Below are 21,852 nucleotides of genomic sequence, written 5' to 3'. Positions count from 1 at the left end.
TCTGAATGGACAATGAACCTATGTATACTACCACTATACTTATTCTTCATTTTTTGCTCTCTTTTTGTACTATTTAATTAACTAACATTTTTAAAATATATTTCTTGTTGTAATTTAGTTTTTGTTATTATTATGTTTTGCATTCTACTGCTGCTACAAAATAACAAATTTCACAACATATGCCGGTGATATTAAACCGAATTCTGATTCTAGAGGAAGAAGAAAAATATTTAAGATTTAGAAAGCAAGGATCATTCTTGAGAGTTTATGGTAGTCAGGAAGGAGCTTAAGGACTTAGGAGAGCTACAAGGGGACATGAGAAGGCCTTGGTGATAGAATTAAGGAATACCTTAAAGGCATTCTATTTGTATGTAAAAGGATGACTAGAACGATGGTAGGATTAATCAGGGATAAAAGAGGAAACATGTGCCTGATGTCAAAGGAGGTAGGTGAGATCCTTAATGAATATCTTGTTTCAATACTCACTAGTGCAGGGGTCGGCAACCCGCGGCTCCGGAGCCGCATGCGACTCTTTCATCTCTGTGCTGCGGCTCCCCGTGGTTTGTTAGTTTTTGAAATGTAATTCGAAATTTGAAGATTATGGTGATCTTGTACAATCTAAAAATGTTGTGGAGACCCCATTTCCTGGCACATCCGAACCGGCTCACAATTAGCCACCATTCCGGCTAAGGGAGATAGCCTACGGGGGTTTGTGAGTACGTGTCTTTTGGAGCATCCGTGCCCACGGGGACGGGTTGAGGGAGGCTTTAAAGCAAGGCTGTTTAGTTCGAATAAATTTACTTTTGACTGCAGTGTCTTTATTTTAGCGTTGCATGTAGCACACCGCTACAACGTGTTTTTTATCGCTATTAATATACATCACCACTGCCAATGCCTGACACCCGCCAGTGCACGCTTTCTTTTAATTCTTCGATCCAAGGTAGGCTAACTATGGAGTAACCTTCAACTGAACGTCTTTTTTTCGGAGTTCAAAATGTTTTTGTTGCATGCAGAAATGTAATTTTGTTTTCTCTGCAGGAGTTCATCAATTTCATAAATGCAACACATTATAGTTTGTTTATACATAGCATAAAGGCAAAAAAAAACCGTTGTATGCAGTGTTATTTCATTTTAAATGTCAAACGGGTTTTGTGGCTCGCAGTGTTTTCTTTTCTGTGGGAAATGGGTCCATATTGGCTCTTTCAGTGGTAAACGTTGCCGACCCTTGCACTAGTGAAAGGGACCTTGACAAAAGTGACAACAGCATAGATCAAGCAAATATGCTGAAATATATCATCATTAAGAGAATGTGGCAGAATTTTGAAAAACATTAGGACATCAACGGGACTGGGCAGATTAATAGCATGGCATTGACTAGATGGGCAGAAAGGCCTGTTTCTGGGCTGCAGTATTCTATGACTCTATGGCAGTTAAGTCGTTGGAGTCAGAAAAGATATACCTGAGGTTACTACAAAAAGTATCAAGGAAAGAGATTGCTGGGCCTTTGGCAATCATTTCTGAGTCCTCACTAGCCACAGGAGTAGTACCAGAAGATTGGTGGGTGGGAGACTTCATAGCTTTAAAAAATAGAATACCGATAATCCTGAGAATTATAGACCAGTGAGTCTTACATCAATGATGGGCAAAGTATTGGGGAGAGTTCTTAAAGACAGGTTTTATAAGCATTTGCAGAAGCACAGTCTAAATAGGCATAGTCAACATGGCTTTATGAGGAATAGGTCACACCTTATTAGCCTGACTGAATTCTCCGAGGTAGTAACAAATCAATTTGATGAAAGGATATGGTACTTTAAGCATTTTAGGAAGATGTTCAACAAAGTTCCTCATGGTAGGCTCATTTAAAAACTCAGGAGGCGAGGGATCCAGAGAAGCATGGCTTCAGAACTGGCTTGCCCCTAGAAGGCATAGGGATGGTAATACGTGAAGTGTCAGTGACCAGCGGTGTTCTGCAAGGATCCAATATGGGACCCCTGCTCTTTGAGATTTTTAATAAATTACTTGGATGAGAAAGTGGAAGGTCATGTTAGTAAGTCTGCAGTTATCACGAAGTGCACAAAGTGGACAGCACAGAAGATTCTTGTAGATTACAACAGGGTGTTGATCAGATGCAAACCCGGGCTGACAGGCAGCAGACTGAATTGAATCGAGACAAGTGTGCTGTGATACACCTCGGATAGTCACATTTGAAGACAGAGTACAAGGTGAATGGCAGAATTCCAAACAATGTGGAGGAACTGAGTGATATTGGGGTTCGTGTCCAAAGGTCTCTAAGTTACTGTGCAAGTTTATAGGTTGATTAAGAAGGCATATAGTGTGTTGGCTTTCATTCGTCAGGGGATTGAGTTCAAGAGTCACGAGGTAACACTGCAACTCTATAAAACCGTGGCTATAGCACACTTGGCAGTATTGTGCTCAGTTCTGGTACCTCATTAAAGAGAGGATCTGGAAGCTTTACAGTGGGTGCAGCGATTTATGGGAATGCTGGCTGGATTAGAAAGTACATTTTATGAGGAAAGGTGGAGTGAGCTATGGGTTTTGTCTTTGGAGTGAAGAAGAATGAGGGCTGACTTGATAGAGGTGTATGGGGGGATATCTGAGGTTGTTTTTTTTTCCCCACATAGAGATTAGCAAGTGTATGGAATGCTCTGCCAACTGCGGTAGAGAAGCCACTTAAGGTGGTTTAACAAACTCTTACACAGGCACATGGATCAAATAAGGATGGAGGGTGATACGGAAGGGAAACTTTAGATTGATCTCGGAGTGGGTTAAATGTTTGGCACAACATTGTGGGTCGAAGGGCCTACACTGTTGTATCCAGAGATACCAGCCACGTGACAGATGCACTGCCACCTGGCTGGTCGGAGGACACACCACATGCCAATCAACATTTGGTCCCTCCCAACTAATCAATGCACACCTAAATTATTGGTCACCTTAATTGGATTATCTCGCCCAGCCCCATGCTTTAAAAGTTGAGACTTGGCCTTGGCTAGCCCTCTCTTACAGACCACCACATTGGAGGTAAGTGCATTGATTTATGCTTGGGAAGGTCTATCGTTTGTCCTGGTAAGGGAGCCGCAGCTATCCAAGGTCAAGGGGGATAGCTGTTGTTGTGCTTTTCCTTTGTTCTTTGTTTGTGTAACCATACCCTGTCCCCACACCGCTTCCTGTGCATTGTAGTTGCTTGTGTTGACCCGACTTCCCCTTGTAAATAAATTCCTTATTATTAAAACTGTGTGTGTCCAAGCCTCTACTGTTGAGACTCAAAGAACCAGTTATTTTCCATCACAACAACTGTCCTCTACTATTCTATGTTCTAATAAAGTACAAACTTCAGACTCAAGAGAAAAGTAGTAGAGACACAAAGATGGTGAAATCTGGAACAAAAAAAACTGCTGAAGGAACTCAGCACGTCAAGCTACATCTGTAGTTAGTTAACATTGAGTCAAGACCCCACTTCAGGACTGAGAGCCTTCAGAAAAGAAAGCCAGTGTAAAGAGGTGAAATGGAAGAGTGAGGCAGGGTCTGTTGAGTGTTCTAAGTAAATTTATTATCAAAGTACATATATGTCACTATATGAAAGAGATTCCTTTTCTTGCGGGCATACTCACACAGCAAGTTCAAGAAATACAAAAGAATCAATGAAAGACCTTGCCCAACAAGATGCACAAACAACCAATGTGCAAAGGACAACAAACTGTGCAAATATGAAAGAGGAAAAAAAGCAATAAATATTTAGAACATGAGATTAAGAGTCCTTGAATGTGAGTCCATAGGCTGTGGAAACAGTTCAGCGATGGGTCATGTGAAGCTATCTCCTCTGGTTCAGGAGGCTGATGGGTGAGGGGTAATAACTGTTCCAGACCTGGCGGTGTGGATCCTGAACCTCCAGTACCTTCTTCCTGATTGCAATAGTAAGAAGAGAGCATGCCCTGGATGGTGTGGGTCCTTGATGATGGATATTACTTTCCTGCCATAGCACACTACACAGCTGTGCTCAATGGTGGGGAGGACTTTCCCCGTGAAGGATTGGGCCATATCCACCATTTTTTGCAGGAGTTTTCCATTCAAGGGCATTGGTGTTTTCATACCAGGCTGTGATGCAACCAATCAATAATCTCTCCACCACTTATCTATAAAAGTTTGTCAAAGTTTTTGATGAAATGCTAAATCATTGCAAACTTCTAAAGAATTGGAGGTACTGCTGTACTTTACTTGTAATTGCACTTATGAGCTGAGTCCAGGACAGATCCTTTGAAACGATAACACCGAGGAATTTAAAGTTGCTGAGTCTCTCCACCACTTATCTGCTGATGAGGACTGGGTCATCGACCTTCAGTTTCCTCCTCAAGTCAGTAATCAGCTCCTTGGTCTTGCTGACAATGAGTGAGAAGTTGTCATTGCGGCACCACTCAGCCAGATTTTCAGTCTCCCTCTATATGCTGATTCGTCACCACCAATGACACCACTAATTCATCTAACGACATTGGTGTCATCAGCAAACTTAAACATGGCATCGGAGCTACGCTTAAGTCGAACAGTCATAAGTATAAAGTGAGTAGAGCACGGGGCTAAGTACACTGTCTTATGGTTCACCTGGTTGATGGAGATTGTAGGAGGCACGATGTTGCCAATCTCAACTGACTGGACTCTGCGGGTAAGAAGATCGAAGATCCAATCGCACATGGAGCTATTAAGGCCAAGGTCTTGAAGCCTATTGATTAGGTTTGAGGAGATGGAAGTGTTGAACGCTGAGCACTAGTCAATGAAGAGCATTCCTATTTATGAATCTTCGTTGTCCAGATGTTCCAGAGTTGAGTGAAGAGCCATTGACCATGACACCATAAGAGCATAAGACATAGGAGCAGGATTAAAACATTTGGCCCATCAGGTCTACTCCGCCATTCAATCATGGCTGAAGCTTTTCCCTTTCCCCTTCTCAACCCCACTCCCTGACCTTCTCCCCTGTAACCTTTGATGCTGTGGCCAGTCAAGAACCTATCAATCTCTGTCTCAAATACACCCAAGGACCTGAACTCAACAGCTTCCTGTGGTAATAAATTCCACAAATCCACCACAACTGGCTGAAAAAAATTTCCTCGCATCTCTGTTTTAAATGGACACGCCTGAGGCTCTGCTCTTTTGTCCTAGGCTCCCCCACTGTAGGAAACAGCCTTTCCACATCTACTCTGTCTAGGACTTTCTACATTCGAAAGGTTTCAATGAGATTCCCCCTCGTCCTTCCAAATTCCAGCAGGTACAGGCCTAGAGCCATCAAACATTCCTCATATAATAACCCATTCATTCCTGGAATCATCCTTGTGAACCTCTTCTGAATCCTCTCCGACGCCAGCACAATTTTTCTTAGATAATTAGCCCACAACTGTTAACAATACTCAAGATGTGGCCTCACAAGTGCCTTATAAAGCTTCAGCATCCCATCACTGCACTTGTAATCTAAAGCTCTTGAAATTATTGCTAACCTTGCATTTGTCTTCCTCAACATTGACTCTACCTACAAGTTAACCTTTAGGTTGTTCTACACAAGGACTCCCAAGTCACTTTGCATCCCAGATTTTTGGATTTTCTCCCCATTTAGAAACCAGTCTGCACAATTATTTCTTCTACAAAGTGCATGACTATACAGTTTCCAAAACTGCATTTGATTTTCCAGTTTCTTGCCCATTCTCCAAATCTGTCCAAGTCCTTCTGCAGCCTTTCATTTTTCTCTACGCTACTTGCCCCTCCACCAATATTCCTTTCATAGAAACACAGAAAACCTACAGCACAATACAGTCCCATCAACCCACCCTTACCTGAGAAATTACCTAGGGTTATCCACAGCCCTCTATTTTTCTAAGCTCCATGTACCTATCCAGGAGTCTCTTAAAAACCCAATCGTATCCAACACCACCACCGTCGCCAGTAGCTCATTCTACACACTCACCACTCTCTGCGTAAAAAAAAAAACTTACCCAACATCTCCTCTGTACCTAATTCCAAAAGCCATGCTGACTACTCCTAATCATATTATGCCTCTCAGGATCTTCTCCATCAACTTACCAACCACTTAAGCACGACTCACTGGTCTATAATTTCCTGGGCTATCTCTATTCCCTTTCTTGAATAAGGGAACAACATCTGCAACCCTTCAATCCTCTGGAACCTCTCCCGTCCCCACTGATGATTCAAAGATCATCGCCAGAGGCTCAGCAATACCCTCCTTTGCTTTCCACCATAGCCTGGGGTACATCTTGTCCGGTCCCAATGACTTATCCAATTTGATGCTCCAGCACATCATCCTCCTTTAATATCTACATGCTCAAGCTTTTCAGTCCGCTGTATCATCTGCAAACTTGGCAACAAAGCCATTTATTCCATCATCTAAATCATTTACATATGGAATAAAAAGTGGTCCCAACACCAATCCTAACCCTTGCAGAACACCACTAGTCAGGCAAGATTTCCCATAGGAAACCATGCTGACTTTGTCCTGTCCTGTTTCACCAAGTACTCCATAACCTCATCTTTCACAATTGACTCCAACATCTTCCAAACACTGAGGTCAGGCTAACTGGTCTATAATCTTCCTTCTACTGCCTTCCTCCTTTCTTAAAAAATGGAGTGACACTTGCAAGTTTCCAGCCTTCTGGCACCATGCCAGAGTCCAATGATTCTTAAAAATCATTACTAATGCCTCCACAATCTCTACTACTACCTCTTTCAGATCCCTAGGGTGCAGTTTATCTGGTTTGGGTGACTGAAGTATCTTTAGGTCTTTCAGCTTTTTGAGCACCTTCTCCCTCGTACTCACTGCTAGAGTCTTCCATAATGAAACAGCGTCTGCCATGGACCCATTATGCTGGGGCTGTGGGAGTTGTTTTTTGATGGTCAAAGCGAATATAGAAGGGATTGAGCTCTTCTGGGAGAAAGGCCTTGTTGTCACCAACGTTGCTTGGTTTCACTTTGTAAGAGGTAATAGCATTCAAGCACTGCCACAGCTGTTAAGCATCCTCCAGTGGCTCAAGCTTGGTCTGGAATTGCAACTTGGCACATGAGATGGCTCTCCAGAAATCATACCTGGACCTCTTGTAACTTGCTTGGTCGCCAGACCTGAATATCACTGATCTACCCCTCAGCAGGTTGTGGTTGTCATGGTTTATCCAGGGGAAGACTCTGAATGATTTTGTTGGAACACACTCATCTACAATTGTTAGTTTATGATAATTGTGCTGTACTCATTCAGATTCTCTGATCAGTTCTTGAAACTAGTTCAGTCCATCGACTCAAGGCAATCCCACAGCCGCTCCTCTGCCTCCTACTATCACCTCTTTGATGCCCTTATCTGTGGAGCCTTGCTCTTTAGCCTTCACTTGTATACAGGTAGGAGAAGGACAGCCAAGTGATCAGATTTCCCAAAATGCAGTCTAGGCATGGAACAGTAGGCATTCCTGATCGTAGTATAGCCATGGTTGAGTGTGTTGGGACCAGGGGTGCTGCAGGTTATATGCTAACGATAATTGAGCAGAGGTTTATTCAAACAAGCCTGATTGAAGTCATGATTTGAAACATGTCAGGGTGGGCAGTTTCTTGTTTGCTGATGGCAGCATTCAGTATCTTGACTGTCTGGTTAACGTTGTCCTTAAGGGGCAAGTGAAATCAGGTGAGGTGGCCAAGTGCAAGCAAATGGAAGGAAGGAAGGATTACAGGTATGAGGTCTGAAAGCAGAACATGGAAATAGAGGACAGATATTCACAGAAGGTGGGTACTGATGTTCCACAAAGAGCACTGTTCACAATTTACATAATGATTAAGGCTCTGGAATAAACATAATGTTAAAATTGCAAGGCAGATCAAATTAGGAGGAGTGTTGCTTGCGAAATGGAAAAATAATTAACAAATCAAACACAGCATGGATTAATTAAAGTAGTATATTTTGATAGGAAGAACATAGTGGTCACATTACTTGAAACTGCAAACTAGCTGGGGTAGGATAACAGAGAAATCTCAATACAGAAAGTGCAAAACTGTACTATAGGTAAAGAATATACAAAGAAAATGCAGTACTAGGAATTTTTCCTAGACAGAATTGGAAAATTGGGAAGTTATGCTAAACCTTTTCTGAACTTAGATTAAATCACACTTAAGGCTACTGCATTCAACACTGCTAACCTTATTATGGAAAAGGTACTGAAGCATTGCAGAATAAATTAAAGGATGATTTCTGAAATGTACTGGAACATATTACAGGAAAGGATGAACAGACAGGGTCTTTTTTCTCTTGAGGAAAGAAGCCCAAGGAATGGCCTGATACAGGTCTTTAAGAGTACGATGGGTTTCAAAACAATGGATGTAAAAATAATATTTACACATGGTTAAGTACATAGTAGATGCTATCCTAAAAATCCAATGCAGAAATTCAAAATAAATACCTTTCATTGAAAGAGTGGTGAAAATGGACAACTCGCTACAACAGGAAGCAGGTTAAACGAACAGCACAGAATGGAGTGAACATTCAAGGGAGGGATAAGCATATGAGAAGGAAAATGAGTGTTAAACCAACAGTTTTAAATGAAAAGAAGTGAAGGCTCAAATGGAGTGTGCTTTTGTTTCTACCCGCATTCCAAAGACGCACAGATTGTTAAGGTTTACAAAGTTAGAGCCATGCTACGTTGATATCCAGAAGAAACAAGGTAAAATATAGGACTGCCACAGTGTGGTTAGACTGTGTTGGTCACTGCTGCAATCGAAGTGTTTAGTGTATGCTGCAACGTATGTGTAACTTTTAAATGCCAACATGAAGTGATTAAGCAGAATGACCTGTTTTTGTCCTTTATCCCATTGATTGCTCTACATCCATCATCATATGATCATTACACCTTGAAAGGAGGTCACTGAGAAGTAATAAAAATCCTTGTTTACAGCATTTGGTCTGCGTTTGTAGCATTTGTTTTTATAATCATACCCTGCAACTTAATTGTCTAATTGTGGGCAATAAAAAAAAGGTGAAAAACTGTTGATGCTGGCAATCCAAAATACAAAGAGAAAATGCTGGGAATACTCAGGTCATGAAAGAGTCATCGACCTGAAATATTAAAATGCATAAATTATGTAAATTCAGTTAAGCAAAACTTCTAAATAGCTGAATTTGTAGAAATATTACAGAACAAACTCAAATAAGCATTGGTTGAAAACTTCCTGCTGGATTTAGACAATCACATATGAATTGGAAATGGAATTTGGCATCATTCAGAAACTGTCCCATGAGGCTGAATAATTATGTATATCAATCCATTATTAAAAAGACATGAAAGAGAAAACAGAGTTATCCTTGCATCTGTTGTTAAAAAATCTCAAAGGCTTTAATTAAGGATGAAGTAACTGACTACTGTAAAAATATTCTGATGATCTGACAGCCAGCATGGATTTGTAATGATTAGAAATGCCTGACAAATCTATGAGGTCTTAAAGTTGAGTTTTAAAACATGATTTCAATGGCAGATAAAAATAGTCAAAAGGATAAGAGTAACTCAATGGACAGGCACTGACTGGCAGGATCTGACTAGCAAGCAACTAGTTAGCATACCAGATGACTGGTCGGCAAATGACAGATTGTACTACCATTTGCTATCATGAACAACATGGATGAAAGTTATAGCACAAACCCAATTCATCCACTGAAAGAGAGCCATTAGCAAAATGTCCATTAGCATTTCATAAGAGCACATGGGGAAAAAAAGCAGAGTTTGGAAGGGGGATTGTCTTCAAAAGGAAAAAAGAACAAGATTGCTGGAGAGGTTTAGGCAGAAAATATTAGGATTGGGCCCTGTATGTTGAAGATTCAGTTGGCAATGATGTACCTATTAAATTTGGGGATGAATATAAATTTGCAGAGAGCAAAATTTGCAAAATATTACAAAACAGATACAGAGGCCTTCCTAACCATATTATTACCTGTGTTTATCTATTAAGGATCTACGGACATGTACTCTGTGCCTCTGTTCATGGTATATGCCATAGCATTATTAACTTTCCCAAAATGCATATCCTCATATTTATCTGGATTTAACACTATCCGCCATTTTTCACCCATTTTACAAATATTACTTTCTTTTTAGCCTAAGACAACCTTCCACACAATCAGCAAGGAAAAGTAGGAAGTCAAATATTGCTTATTCTGTGTATATTTTTTGTCCTCCTAATTACTTGCCTAATACTTTGAATATTCCTATAGGAATTCCTTATCTCTATTCCTGTAATAAGCTACCCTATTTTTCCTTAATCTAATTCTTGATATCTTAATTATTCAGGTTTTCGAGAACTGACATTTTGCTTCCTTGCATTTCACAACACCCACATTCTTCTGTCTACGTTTTTCACTGACCATTCCGTTTGCTCATTCACCAAACAACTTTGATGACAGCCTATCCCCTCCCCCACACTCCCTGCAGTTAATGAGATTCTTTCATCACCTTCCCAGTTCTGATGAAAAGTCTTGAAATGAAACTCTGATGTAGCCTGACCTGCTGACTCTTCAGCATTTCCTGCAGTTCTTTTAGATTTTCTACATTTGATTCTCCGTAGTAGTAAGTGTGTGGTGAAACTGAACTCTTTTTGAGGTCTTCATCCAAGAAGGGATATACTTTTCTTAAAGAATGGGAATGAAAATTTACAGGACTGTGATGTGAGAAGAAGGGCGTAAAATCTGCCATGGTTAGAAGAATGTACAGAAATTAGTGATTATATGGCGACGCTTATGAAATTATGAGGGGCATAAATGGTCTAGGGTAGGGTAGGGCAAAGGCTTGTAGGTATATGGGAACAACCTACCAGATGAGACCATAGAGTCAGGTATAATTACAGTATTTAAAAGCACCTGGACAGGTAAACAGAAAAAGAACAGAGAGATATGGACCAAATGCAGGAAAAATGGACAAACATAGATAGGCATCTTGATCAGCATAGGTGATTCAGCCTAAAGGACCTGCTTCCATGCCATATGACTCCCTTTAAAAGTCTCAGTTGCAGATGGCAGTGATAGATAATTCCATCAGTAGATGAGCCTGTCCAGATTATTTTGCATTTGTACCATGAACTTTGATGATATTCTCAGGTTTACTAGCATATTGTAGAATTTGCAACATTTATTTATTACGTTCCAGCTCCATGGAATTACCTCGCGATGTAGTAAACTGACAGAAGCTTCAAATGAAACTGAGTCACCTTCAAACCAATGGTTGCCAAAGCAAGAGCTCAGTAACAGAATACCCAATACTCTAAAGTCTTAAACAAATAGATACCATGTCTGGCTTCATCTGGGATTTCTAAGACACACATGTTTAATCCTTATACATTGTATAAAGTATGTGCAACGTATTACAAATGACTCAAAGTATCACAGCACTGGGCTTTTCTTTAAACTCTTACAATTCATGATCAATGATCTCAACTAGCAAGACCAAGTTTGTCTTGAATGCGTTCTTCACCAAACAGGTCTTGTGTTTTTTGGAGGAATAGGGGCAATAGGTTCACACATTGTTCCCTTTACCTACAACTCACCAATAACTTTGGTAAACTATAAATCAGTTAAGCTGGAGAGTTTGCTGCTAAAACCAGTTGAATACAACCGAATTCCCTTCTCCAAGAGGATAAATTTTTAAAGCTTTACAGTGGACATGCAGCAATAAATTGAATGTGCACTTATTCATTCATTACCTTAACAGCAAACTCCATGTTCGTAACTCTATGTATACAGCGCTTGCAGATTGAGTAGGAGCCAACTCCAATATCTTCTTTGAGCTCATATCCATCATTAAACTGAATGCTGTTGCCATGCAGCTATTTAAACCAGAAAGAAATTAGTTAAATCTTTAGATTTTTTCTTCACTTTGGCATTCCATTACACGAAAGACATTAGCTTTAATGTTAAAACTCAATATTGTCAAACATTGGCAATAACTTATTTATCATTACAATCACATGAGATATTTATTTGTCATGTGCCATACCTGCACTATAGGTTGTACTATCGCGAGAGGGGTGCTTTGTCCTACTTCCATTGAATTGGTTGCCACAAAACTAAACCCTCTGAACAGCTGATGTGCATTAGCACTTGGTGGAATACCAGGTGAATCTAAATCAAGAAAAAACATTCAATTCTTAATTTTTTTCAAGACAAAAAAATTTGCAGTACAATCCTAGATCATTTCCTGTCCCTGCATGTTCTCCCCATGACCACGTGGGTTTCCTCCCACAGTCCAAAGGCGTATTGGTTCGTAGGTTCACTGGTCATTGTAAATTGTCCTGTGATTAGGCTGGGGTTAAATTGGGGATCGCTGGGTGGCACAGCTTGAAGGACCAATTCCACACTGTATCTCAATAAGTAAATATCTCTGCAGTGCAGTGAACTACATCGCATAAAATAAATTCAGTCTTGCCGTGATATTAAAATGGAACAACAACTTTATAATACAAATGTTTAATAAATGTTATTTTAAGTTTACTTATAATCACGTATTAGTTTAAATATTTCTGTCCACAGATTAAAAATAATTTTGTCCATGGCCTCATACAGCTTTAACCATGACTGCAAATATATACAAGTTATATATTATGGTAATCTCTGATGAATTGTCACTTGGAGCTTTTAGAACAGTTTAACAATCAATGATCTCTAATGATAAACTGCTAACCACCACTGATTCCACTTTGGAGATTCTGCCTTCAAGTTATAATGTGGAAAAATTTACAGATAAATGCCTTTTGCTGTATCTAATCTGATTAAACTTGTCAAGTATTTTCACTGAGGAATTAAATAATTTGTTTTATATTGGTTATAGCTTTGCAAAAGCACTGGGCTGAAGAAGTCCATGAAAATGTAGAAAGAGTTTATACACAAAATAATAATTGTGTTGGATCTTTAACAGATGATCTTTGGCTTTTAAATCCAATAAAATCAATACTATACTAGGAATATGTCTGCTGTACATTGGCCCTGATGGATTTTCATTCACTACAAATAGGCAAGCACAGTGGTCAGTAGAGTTGCCATTACATAGCACCAGTGACCCAGGTTCAATCCTGACCACTGGTTTGCACATCCTTCCTGTGACTACTCAGGCTTCTTCCCTCACCTTAAGTATGAGAGGATTAGTAGGTTAGTTGCCCCTACTGAGTGGGAGAAACTGGTGGGAAGAAATTGGGGAGAACAAAAAAAAGGGATTAGTTAAAGGGTTAGATAGTTGGCAAGGACTTGGTAAGCTAACTGGTCTGTTTCAATGCTGTATGACTCCATGACTCCATAATATAGTACACTAAATTGTGTAAAATAGCATAAACTGACGTAAAATTCACTTTGTTGAACTGTTCTTTGGAGAGACTGGGTTCTTTTGACCCCAGTTGCACTCTTCTCTAAATTTAAACCTATGTCTGAAAACTTTCATCATTATAAATAATTTATAAACAGCATTCCAGAAAGAATCTGAATCTAATTTAAAGGGGTAAATGCTTATAATCACTTGCTTTTCCATTTCCTGTTTGTTACTAATTTATTTATGTTGATACAACCAGATTACAAACAATATTCTCCCTCAGTTGTTTTTTCCCCCCCGACTACAACAGCAGAGCAGAGCAGAGGTGGCTGAAGTTTCTGGGAATAGTTTACAAGGAGCAGGATAGTTACGTCCCACACAACAAGTAGTTCTAAAATTGTAGTGCTAGGCAACCATGGTTGACAAGGGAAATTAAGGACTGCATAAAAGCCAAGGAAAGGACATATAAGATATCAAAAGTGAGTGGGTAGTTGGATGATTGGGAAGCTTTTAAAATCCAACAAAAGGCAACTAAAAAAGATATAAGAAGAGAAAAGTAGCCAAACTAGCCAATAGGATACTATATGTTTTTTCAGTTCTATAAAAGAGTAAAAGGGAGGTGAGAGTTGGTATCAGACCACTAGAAAATGATGAAGGTGAGGTAGTAATGGGGGACAAAGAAATTGCTAACTTAATGAATACTTTGCATTAGTGTTCACTGTGGAGGACACAAGTAGAGCGCCCGAGGTCTGTGAGTGTCAGGGAGCAGGAGTGATTACAAAGGAACTGAAAACTGAAAAGTTTTAAGGTGGATAAGTCACCTGGACCAGATTACACCCCGCAGTCTGAAAGAGGTTGCTGAAGGCATACACACAACAGATGCATTGGTCATGATCTTTCAAGAATCACTTGATTCTAACATGGTCCCAGAGGAATGGAAGATTGCAAATGTCACTCCACTCTTTAAGAAGGGAGGAAGGCAAAGGAAAGGAAATTATAGACCAGTTAGACAAACCTCACTGTTAGTCAGCATCACAAATAACTGGGATGCTATAATGATGAAGTTGTGGACCCACAGCTCCAGATACCAGAACTCAGTCCTGACCTACTGTCTGTTTGTAGTTTGCACATTTTCTTTGGCTTCTCTGCTTTCCTCACCCATCCCAAAAATGTGAAGGCTTGTAGGTTAATTGACCACTGTAAATTTCCCATCATGCACGGATGAATGGGAAAATCCGGGAGTAGCTTGATGGGAATGTGGGTCAGAAAGAACAACAATCAGTGAACAAGAATGGAGGCGGCCAATTTGTGAGACTGTCCTTGCAGTCATTTTGTGAACTGTTTGAACTGATTTCTTGCTCTGAGATAATTTAAGTTAATCAAAGCAATAGAATGTGGATGCAAGGAGTTTTGTGTTAATAACCTGCTAAACCTGAGACCATTCTTAGACAAGTAGCTATTTATTATGTAAAGTGACAGGCTTGCTGGAGGAGCATTCTGTAATCTTGGTAGCTCAGACCAGGTCACCTTGTTTGGCTCAGTCAGAGCTGAAAAGAACAAAAGGCTGAGACTGAGGGCAAAGGCCACAGAACAATACTGGTTGTAGCCCTCGACCAGAGCCAATAAGAAAGTGACCCAGGTCAGTTAGGTGTCTATGAGATGACAAGATTGAAGCACGGCATTTGAACTGGTGAGGAAAGAGTATAAAAATGAAAGGCTTTGAATGCAAAGCAGTGATAACTCTCCAGAGATGAACCACTGCAGATCGCTTAATTAAACAGCCCTGTGTCAGACACATGGAGATTAGATCAGGCCAGCGTAGTCTCCTTTCCTGGTATTACCTTTTCTATTCTTCGACTGTTCATGGACGGTCAGGGAAACTTAGTAGATTTCACACAGAGATATTCAGTTGCATAAATTTTCAGTTGAGACCGTGAAGATATTTGTCAGCAAACACAGATTCTCACTACGCCTAACCGATCATCATTACTAAAAGGTAATCCTTGTAACAGGAATGTGGGGAGAATTTGGATTATGGCACAATTAATGTCATATGAGTGCTTGTTGGTCAGTGTAGACCAGGTAGGCCAAAGGGCCTGTTACCATGCAGTATCTCTATGACTCACTATGAGAAATTTATCTTCCAGTTATAAAATAAATTACTTCCCTCCTTATTGGGTGGTCCCACAGGATCCAGTGCACACTGCACCCATTTTCATTCCATCAGCTCTGAGATAGCTCATGAAGTGGATCTACAGACTCTGCCACAAATTGCCCGACAGGGTGAGTGAGCAGTTTGGGAGGTGGTGGGCTCTTTCTCTACTGATGCTAGGTTTCAGTATGCTTTTAGTAAATGGAATTTGAGTCAATACTGCCCCAAATACTCTGCTTCAAATTCAAGTTTAATTACCTTTCATGTACACAGCTAAACACAGTTCCTCTGGGGCCAAGGTGCAAAACACATTACATAGTCACATAAAACACATACAGCTAAAATAGCACACTCAGTCACAAAATAATATTAGTGCAAGTCCCTGAGTGGCATGGCCTAAAGATTGATGGTAAATTGGATAGGATCCATGTTTCTGCAAGAACAACACACAGTTTGAATGGTCATGGAGCAGGTATTTTCACAAGTCTGTGGGGTTATACATATTGCAACTTAAGAATTATATTCTTTTACTCTATCCACATAGTAATCTCTTGCCATAATAATGCTCACAGCAGAATGTCTGTTTGTAATCGCATTCATAAGTGACATGTTGCTTACAACTGACTGATCGTAATTAAAGCCTCAGTACTGGAACGCTGAGGAGGGAAAAGACCCTGATGTTGATTTGCTTATCCTCCCAAAGCATATGGATGATTTTGCAGTAGCATTAGTTGTATCTCCCAGTGTGTTCTGCAGGCAATCTACAAACATGTATCTCAGAGACATCTATATCTCTGTAACAATCACTAAACTTCCATCAATATGTATTCATGCTATGAATTGTAAACCAAAAAGCTAAAAAACCCTTCAGAACTGGGAAGGTGCAGACTTACATTTTACACAAATGTCATAACAATAATGAAAGCAATCATCTCTACCTTTTGGTGTTTTAGCTGTAAATTCTGGATCAAAGCAGAAAGTATCTTCTGGCTTACCAGAAGCAGGTTTAAATGGAGGATGAATTTCTTTTCTGACCAGTTTCTAAGAAATAGAGAATGATTGTTTTTTATATGCATCAATCATTACAACTTGAATTACAGTGCGTACAGTGTGTATAAATACGTGCTTCAAACTGGTTCTTCAGTGTACATCAAAATAAAATCGTATTTATTAAATACACTTAATCATTGACTTATACTATATGTACAAGAACATACATTTCGGATGGCACAGCAGCGTAGTAATTAGCACAACGCTTTATAGAACCAGTGATCTGGGGTTCAATTCCTGCCACTGTCTGTAAGGAGTTTGTATGTTCTCTCCATGACTGCGTGGGTGTCCTCCAGGTGCTCCGGTTTCCTCCCACAGTCCAAAGACAATCTGGTCATTGTAAATTGTCCCGAAATTAGGCTAAGGTTAAATCAGGGATTGCTGTGCAGCATGACTTGAAGGGCTGGAATGGTCTATTCTCCATGTATCTCAATAATAAACATACAGAGACTAAGCTTTGTACTCCCAGCACAGAAAATGTATTAACATAGGTGGTTTAATAACAGTAGAGGAATTCTTTAAGTAAATTAAATCCATGAAAATTTAGATTTTAACTTTGTTTTGTCAGGAGTAAAAAACATTACATTTAACAGCTTTGTGACCTTGATCTTGCTTGTTGGAATGGGAAACACCTACATTCCAGTCAATGGTGGCAAAGAATGGATGCCTTTTGATCTCTTCAACTCCATCAGGGCCAGCTCCTACAAGAATTAAGATTACGTGATGTTTATTTGTAGTCATTGCTGCAGGAGGGCAGAGGCCAAACTCAACTCAATGTGATGAAAGGCATGCAAAAAAAGTTTTTCATGTACCTAGGTACATGTGACAATAATAAACCAATTTATCAGTTTTAATGGAAAATACTCCAATAACATCTAAACACTAAAGAAAATGCATGTTTTTATTCATAACTAGATTCAAGTCAATTCTTAAAAAGACAAAGAAATTTCAACTGCATTAATACCATGTCAAATATTGCAATAAATTCAAGGTGCCCAATGAAATAAATTAAACCTCTAACTCTGCGTGGTTAGTGTGCCAATCCACACAAGGCTCAATATAACTAGGATATACTCAAGCAAAATTAGACTTTATTACTTCATACATAAGGAGAAACGTATAGAACAAATTATGTTAATAAATCTGTGTTCAAGATTAACTGTCTTTCAACCAAACATGAATACCCATAAATGCAGCCAAACAAAACAGTGTCACTCCAGGGTCGAGGTGTAAAACACAGTACCAACAGTCGCACACAACACAAGGCACATATAGACTGTAGTAAAATAGTCACATAAAAAAAAGTCTAATTCTTTGAGTCCTTGAATGTGCAGCATTCTGCAGTTGAACAAAATGCAGCTTAGCTTCTGCTTAGCTAACACTGGCGGCTGCATGACTCCAGTACTCCTGAGGAGTGCCCAACTCCAGCACCTTCCTCTGGGTGGCTGCAAACAGGTGACACCACAGCTCGAGGCCTAGTCCACACTATGACTTAAGCCAAGCAGTTTCTTCGCCATTCACCAATAAACCAATTAACTGGGCTTGCAGCATTTCACATCAACAAAGTCTTGCAATCACAAGAAAAGCAACTAAGGTGATCACTCGCTGTTAAGACTGCACACCTTCTTCATGCACCAATGCCTCACTGTCACAGGCAGCGTCAAAGTCTGCACCAAGTCCAGCTCATTCAGTCAGTCTCACTCTCTAATACACATACACACATTTTGACACTTTAAATTGTTAAGTAACCCTGAGTTAAAGAAGTGGTGTTCAAGCAGATATATTTGTAAAAGGAACACAATAGGTACCAGAAAATTGAACACTACTTTCATATTCCTGGATCAATAATCTAAAAAATGAAACTATAAAGGTTTTAAAACTGATGAAACTGAAAAAACTACTTTCAGCATAGAGTAATGACAATTTAAACATGCATACATGAATTCAAATATAAGACAATTAACAACTATTAAATATCCAACAATAACTAGAAACATGCATTACTACAGAGAAGGACAATGATAAAAGTGTTGAAGTAGTACCTAATCGATTCCCAGGATTTCGCTTGAATAGTGTTCTGAGAAGACTTTGAGCTTCCGGACTAAGAAATTGAGGCATTCCTAATTTAGCTCTTGGGAAAAGCAGACAGATTCATTATTTTATATAAATAATGTATGAATGTAATTTACTGTAAGTATTTTTGCTTTCACTATAATTCTTAGGTCCTGAAATGAACTGTTACTCGAAAACAGGCTCAACTGTTACTCTCAAGAAAAAGATTTTCAAGCACAGTATTCATGATGCAAAATCACCAAATGTATACATTTCATAATAACTTCAGTTTAAATGCAAAAAACTTAAGACCCACTGTGCAGCATAAATCATAGTGAATTACATTCACTTGACAAAAATTGATTGGGATTATTTCTGAGTAAGTTTGCAAGAATGACTTGATGATAGTTAATTCTCATGTACAAAACCACTATGAATCAATTATGTAGATGTGCATGGAAATCCAACTAAGCAGCTGCTGTCTTACAAAAAAGACAAAAAAAAAACATTTTATAAAGAGCAGGCAGCAGTGACGGATTTTGAAATTTCATTCTCATTTTGTGATTTCAGATAAATATGTAATTTGGTGCCATTTAAATCTGTTTATAGAATAAGCTGCAATTCTGATCTAGAATAACAAATTTTTTGTCATATAAATTAGGTAACTGTGTCTCCTGATAGATTAACGTGTGAAAGACAAAAGGGTACAGCGGAAGTGGGGGATGGTGGGAATGCAGAGAGTTCCAAATAGCGAAGTCACAATCTAAAAACTTCACTGTTCTCGAGACCAGAATAATGTGTTTTTCACAGACCAACTATTTAGAATTGCAATTTGCAAACCAACAATATAACATTCAAATCTGATTAAAAGGGACCAATGTCTCAAGGTCAAGCACAATCTGCAAGGACAGTTCATTGAAACCTACTGCCTAGACTTGCATTTTAATTTCTCTGTACATGCAAAGTGAATTTGGAATGATTGTATCCTTATTCCAGAAAGCAGCAAGATCCTGTCCAATGTTCCACATTTCCTTTAAACGACCATTTTTTTTTTAGCTAGGAACTAATGCCAATTATACCAACATAGAACACATAATTTCCAAAAAAGTTAAGAATGAAAGGGAACATTTTCATTTTATAATTGCTTTTCTGTTGTGAAGGACCGAACAATCATCTAGGGTGGCATAGTGGTATATGTAGTAAAGTTTGCTCTCACTGCTCCGTTCTAAATGGATGTCCCTCTATTCTGAGGTTGTGCCCTCTGGTCCTAGACTCTCCGACAATAGAAAACATCTTCTCCACATCCATTCTTTCTCGGCCTTTCAACATTTGACATGCTTCATTAAGATCCCCCCTCATTCTTCTAAGTTCCAGCAAGTACAGGCCCAGGGCTATCAAACACACCCCATATGTAAGTCTTTCCATCTCAGAATAAGTTTTGTGAATTTCCTTTGAACTATCTCCAATGTCAGCATATACTTCTTAGATAGGGGCCTAAAACTGCTCACAGTACTCTGTGAGGCCTCACCATGCCTTATGTGCCTTTTCACCAAGGAAAAGGATAGAATCAGAGAGGACAGGAAAATTTTTAATTGGGGAAGGGCAAATTATGAGGCTATAAGGCTGGAATTTGCGGGTGTGAATTGGGATGATGTTTTCATAGGGAAATCTACTATGGACATGTGGTCGATGTTTAAGAATCTTTTGCAGGATGTTAGGGATAAATTTGTCCCGGTGAAGAAGATAAAGAATGGTGGGATGAAGGAACCATGGGTGACAAGTGAAGTAGAAAATCTAGTCAGGTGGGAGAAGGCAGCATACATGAGATTTAGGAAGCAAGGATCAGATGCGTCTATTGAGGAATATAAGGTAGCAAGAAAGGAGCTTAAGAAGGGCTGAGAAGAGCAAGAAGGGGGCATGAGAAGGCCTTGGCGAGTAGGGTAAAGGAAAACCCCAAGGCATTCTTCAATTATGTGAAGAACAAAAGGATGACAGGAGTGAAGGTAGGACTGATTAGAGATAAAAGTGGGAAGATGTGCCCGGAGGCTGAGGAAGTGAGCGAGGTCCTCAATGAATACTTCTCTTCAGTATTCACCAATGAGAGGGAACTTGATGACGGTGAGGACAATATGAGTGAGGTTGATGTTCTGGAGCATGTTGATATTAAGGGAGAGGAGGTGTTGGAGTTGTTAAAATACATTAGGACGGATATGTCCCTGGGGCCTGATGGAATATTCCCCAGGCTGCTCCACAAGGCGAGGGAAGAGATTGCTGAGCCTCTGGCTAGGATCTTTATGTCCTCATTGTCCAAGGGAATGGTACTGGAGGATTGGAGGGAGGCGAATGTTGTCCCCTTGTTCAGAAAAGATAGTAGGGATAGTCCAGGTGATTATAGACCAATGAGCCTTATGTCTGTGGTGGGAAAGCTGTAGGAAAAGATTCTTAGAGACAGGATCTATGGGCTTTTAGTGAATCATGGTCTGATCAGGGACAGTCAGCATGGCTTTGTGAAGGGCAGATCGTGCCTCACAAGCCTGATAGAGTTCTTTGAGGAGGTGACCAGGCATATAGATGAGGGTAGTGCAGTTGACGTGATCTACATGGATTTTAGTAAGGCATTTGACAAGGTTCCACACGGTAGGCTTATTCAGAAAGTCAGAAGGCATGGGATCCAGGGAAGTTTGGCCAGGTGGATTCAGAATTGGCTTGCATGCAGAAGGCAGATGTTTGTGGTGGAGGGAGTACATTCAGATTGGAGGGTTGTGACTAGTGGTGTCCCACAAGGATCTGTTCTGGGACCTCTACTTTTTGTGATTTTTATTAACGACCTGGAAGTGGGGGTAGAAGGGTGGGTTGGCAAGTTTGCAGACGACACAAAGGTTGGTGGTGTTGTAGATAGTGTAGAGGATTGTCGAAGATTGCAGAGAGACATTGATAGGATGCAGAAGTGAGCTGAGGAGTGGCAGATGGAGTTCAACCCGGAGAAGTGTGAGGTGGTACACTTTGGAAGGACAAAATCCAAGGCAGAGTACAACATAAATGGCAGGCTACTTGGTAGTGTGGAGGAGCAGAGGGATCTGGGGGGGTACATGTCCACAGACCCCTGAAAGTTGCCTCACAGGTAGATAGGGTAGTTAAGAAAGCTTATGGGGTGTTAGCTTTCATAAGTCAAGGGATAGAGTTTAAGAGATGTGATGTAATGATGCAGTTCTGTAAAACTCCAGTTAGGCCACACTTGGAGTACTGTGTCCAGTTCTGGTCGCCTCA

At 39.9% G+C, this 21,852-nt stretch overlaps 1 protein-coding gene across 5 annotated transcripts in view; it reads right to left on the bottom strand.

Annotated features, from left to right (window-relative positions):
* Positions 1–21,852, bottom strand: part of LOC132398279 (ribosomal protein S6 kinase alpha-6) — a 174,906-nt gene that overhangs the window by 62,728 nt on the left and 90,326 nt on the right. For all 5 annotated transcript variants that reach the window (XM_059977463.1, XM_059977465.1, XM_059977467.1 and 2 more), the window contains 5 exons: positions 18,576–18,664; positions 17,170–17,234; positions 16,422–16,524; positions 12,030–12,154; positions 11,737–11,859 (listed from right to left, as the gene is read on the bottom strand). In XM_059977463.1, the coding sequence (XP_059833446.1) occupies positions 11,737–11,859; positions 12,030–12,154; positions 16,422–16,524; positions 17,170–17,234; positions 18,576–18,664 (505 nt within the window). The remainder of the gene's footprint in view (positions 1–11,736; positions 11,860–12,029; positions 12,155–16,421; positions 16,525–17,169; positions 17,235–18,575; positions 18,665–21,852) is intronic.

The sequence above is a fragment of the Hypanus sabinus genome, chromosome 8 (assembly GCF_030144855.1).
Source record: "Hypanus sabinus isolate sHypSab1 chromosome 8, sHypSab1.hap1, whole genome shotgun sequence".
In the NCBI taxonomy this organism is placed as follows: Eukaryota; Metazoa; Chordata; class Chondrichthyes; order Myliobatiformes; family Dasyatidae; genus Hypanus; species Hypanus sabinus.
The sequence above is the reverse complement of the archived record's forward strand: the minus strand, read 5'-3'. Positions and strand labels throughout refer to the sequence as shown.